The sequence below is a fragment of the Jatropha curcas genome, chromosome 5 (genome assembly GCF_041381405.1).
Source record: "Jatropha curcas cultivar XTBG-Jc1 chromosome 5, XTBG_Jcur_1.0, whole genome shotgun sequence".
Lineage (NCBI taxonomy): Eukaryota > Viridiplantae > Streptophyta > Magnoliopsida > Malpighiales > Euphorbiaceae > Jatropha > Jatropha curcas.
In genome coordinates, this window is record NC_143155.1 from 2191126 (window position 1) to 2194758 (window position 3633).

Sequence of the window (3633 nt, forward strand, 5' to 3'; positions counted from 1 at the left end):
TGACTAAGATCAAGTTTCAAACTTTCTGTTCCTTAAAATTTTATCAACTTGATCAAAAGATAAGTGCAAAATTCCAAAAGAACGCAAGCATTTTGTTCGATTTTCATCATTTGATGCAACTACTTGCAAATAGTTTGCCTCTGCCTCACACATTGTTAACAGCTTAAGAGTCTCCTTAATACAGGGCAAAAATGCTTCAGGGCGAGCACAATATGGTTGAAAGACTAGGAACAGTTTCTGCATATCAGCTTCAAACTGATTAATCCCCCAACTAGAAAATTGAATATCACTTGTTGATATGCTACTCACAATGAATTGATCAAGCCCGTCAGCTACGCTTCTCCACAAATCCAAGAAGTCTTTTTTATTAAGATTCAACTTCAGAAGGTCTAACTGAGTTTTGATAGCATCCAGAGCTTCCACAATATCAATGGATACAGATAATTCCATGTTAGCAGGAATGCTGTTTGAAGTAAAATTTTCTTGTTGTTGCTTGAAATATCCTTTGTTTTGCAGATATTCCCAGGAAAGTTCTTCAAATTGATGAAGGAGAAAAGAAATTATGTCCATAAGCCAATTAGTGTTGAGCTCTAACAGACTCTTAACTTCTTCGCCAAAGAAGCTATTATTGTCAACCCCATCATGGTTTCCATTAATTTCTAAATCCCTCTCAGCAATTCTTAATTCCAAGAAGTTAACATCATCGCTCCACTCTTGCAGCTTAGATTCAATGTATCTAGCAGCATTAATCGATCCACACACTTTGATTAAGGCATCATTTGAGTTATCCAGAAGGAACTCAGTGTTCTTGCATCGCAATGCCAATACATTAAGAAAATGCCAGAGGAATCTTGCAGATGTTGATCTGATAAATCTAACCCGTGGTAAAACAGCAGGCAGAGTTCCACAGCGTTCAATCATTTCCCAGGTGATTTTAAGTGCAGATTCTGTTACTAATGGAGCTTTATAATCTTCTCTAGTGGCAAGTAAAAATTGCACAGTTTCTGCACCAATTGGAAAGTCAGTTCTAGAATTCTTGTCAATTGACCAAACTCTTTCATCTTTCAGTTCAAGTTTTAGTCTCTTCCAAGCATCCTTGAGCTCTATTTTAGTCCAAATCTTGAGCCAATCTGGCCTATCACAAAATATCATTAATACTGAGAGACATCTAGAGTCATAGCTTTTAGATTCCTCAAAGAAATGAATTTCTGAACTTACAAGCAATTGCATCCGTTTATCAAAAGCAACAGCATGATCTATCAAATGAAGCCACGACGATATAACTTCCGATTTCATGTGTTTCTCCTTGTACCTTTCAGCGAGAACAGAAACAACACCTCTTGCCAAAAACCCAGAAAGCATCTGGACCATGGCAGAAACCCAAGCTTCTCTAGCACTGTAACTCGTCAATCTTGCTCTGTCAATCAAAGGTTGCAAAACATCATCCACTCCCACAATAAAGTCTCTTGTAATCTTATACACAAGTGCAAACATGAATTCAGGCTGTTCAGCCCATTTAGAGAAGTGGTGTTCCATTCTGGATGCAATGGGAGAAACCAGTTCATCGATGGCCCAAAACTTCATGAAGCACTCCTTTCGTCCAAAAATGTTATGTTGTCGATCTTCCCTCCGTGTCTGCAGATGCTGCAAAGTGCAAAGACCTAGAAAACTCTGTGAATAATACTTTCTTTTTTCTCCTTCCATCAAAACAAGTGGATTTGGAAAGCTGGCACTTTCTCCACTATCAACTTTCAATGTCAAAAGTTTAGGTGGCCAGCCTAAAGAACCAAGAAGAGCTCGGTGATCAGCAAGAATTTGAGGCCGAACAATGGCTAAGATTTTATCTACTCTGATATCGACAGATTCCAAAAGATGAGACCATTGAGGATGAAATTTCACAACATCAACCAATACATCCTCAATGTTGTTCATCCCTTTTATGGCTCTAAGTAGTCTCTCTTGCTTTGTCTCAAAGTCCTGCATTATAAATAAAGAACACATTCATATTCAGTGAGCCATGCATAGTTGAAAAACCTTCCAGCCGTGCTGGAATTATTGGGAAAAAGGAGAAACAAAGTCTTTACCGTTGATATCAGTGAAGTAAAAATCTTTGTCGAAAACATATTCCTGGCATAGCAATCTCCAACAGAGTAAATTGCATCCTCAAGATCCCCAACCAAAGCTTCCAACTGTAAGGCAGTATCTGAAATAATTAACGTGTAAACTTAGTTGCCAGCCTGCTAGGCTAAGTAAGAGTTAATATGGACACAAAACCTAATGCCAACGCTTACAAAAGTTTGTCATCTATATATAATACCCATGATGCATCAAACTATCATTAAGGATAAGAGGATCCCTACAGCGAATGCTCACTTTGCAGGGGTTGAGGGAGGGGGTCCCTAGTACATGGCCTCCTTATGCTTTCTTTTTTGCAGACAACTCAATTCCACAACTCAAACCCAGTCACAAAGAAGAGAAGCAACCCAACAATCTCCCCACCATCAACCATTAAGGAATAACTTACAAATAAACAGAGAGACGGACAGACATATTTATTTAAACAACAAAATCTATTTGGGATAATACAGGATAATACAACAACTAAGCCTTTAGTCCCAAGCATATCTCATCTTAAATATTTACTAAAGGATTTGTTAAAGAATACCCATAGAATAATCAATGGTACTGAATAGCCAAATTGTATATCAAGATCATTGTCAAACTTTAGGATGAATTCTGGAATACCATTAAAAATTATGATATTTTTAGGTTTCTCTCCAATTTCATGTAACATTTCTAAGAAACTATACAGTGAGGCAAAAACTATTGGCACAACTTAGCTATGACCTGTTTCATTTATACTCTAAACTACCCACAATGTAATAAAGTAAAATACTCAATATACACAGTACAATACTATCTTCACCCAAAATTTATCCAGTAAATAGAAATGGGACTCCATCAAAAGGCTAGCAAAGTCTATCCTTTGGTAAATGATTTAAGGAAAAATAGAAAATTTTGAAACTTACCCACATATTCTCGAATATTTTCAATTCGTTTGAGGCATTTGGCAAGTTGAGTTAGCTCTTCACACAGAACTTTCTGAATTTTCGAACAGATCCCATCTAACAAAAACGAAAATAAAATAGTTTATTTTTTTGTTAATTTAAAAGGATACAATAATTCCAAACACAAAAAGATTAAAAAGACTAACAATGGGAGGTTTGAAGACTGAGATTCTCCAACTTGAAATTAAGATTGGCAAGGGATGATTTGGCTCCAAACGAGCGACATATCCATGAAACGGTACGCTTCATCAGATTTCTCTGCAGGTTCAGGATATTGGCTTCCAAGTCAGCGAAGTTATCTGTCAAATCGGTTAAGAGAAGTGGAGCTTTGGAGCTAAGATCTTCATGGGTCCTCAAATGTTGGTTCAGAAACTCTATTTGGCCCGAAGAGAGCTCACTTTGCCTGGGCAGAACTAGATACTGCGGCGGCTGTGCCGGCGATGGAGGTTCCATTGGTGCCAAAAATCATTGAAATGCTATTCGATAATTTTTAACTAATCTCTTCAACCCTGAAGCGCTTGAACTGTAGTACGGTCTAGTGCAGAAACCGTTTGAATTATGACCG

General features: G+C 37.5%; 1 protein-coding gene across 2 annotated transcripts; it reads right to left on the reverse strand.

Annotated features, from left to right (window-relative positions):
• LOC105637174 (RINT-1 / TIP-1 family) lies at positions 1-3633 on the reverse strand. Of its 2 annotated transcripts, none has more exons than XM_012220591.4 (4): positions 3215-3633; positions 3030-3125; positions 2085-2203; positions 1-1977 (listed from the first exon to the last, which is right to left on the reverse strand). In XM_012220591.4, the coding sequence occupies exons 1-4, from the start codon at positions 3519-3521 to the stop codon at positions 10-12; spliced, it is 2490 nt and encodes an 829-aa protein (XP_012075981.1). In that variant the 5' UTR covers positions 3522-3633; the 3' UTR covers positions 1-9. The 2 variants fall into 2 exon arrangements, with proteins under 2 accessions (XP_012075981.1, XP_037495457.1); XM_037639529.2 differs by having other exon boundaries at positions 2085-2189; positions 3215-3230.

Coding starts and splice junctions, on each gene's coding strand:
- LOC105637174 (XM_012220591.4), bottom strand. CDS start 3,521: ATGGAACCTCCATCGCCGGCACAGCCGCCGCAGTATCTAGTTCTGCCC. Junction 2,204..3,029: donor AAATATTCGAGAATATGTGG/GTAAGTTTCAAA, acceptor TAATTATTTCAG/ATACTGCCTTACAGTTGGAA. Junction 1,978..2,084: donor TTACTTCACTGATATCAACG/GTAAAGACTTTG, acceptor TTTATAATGCAG/GACTTTGAGACAAAGCAAGA.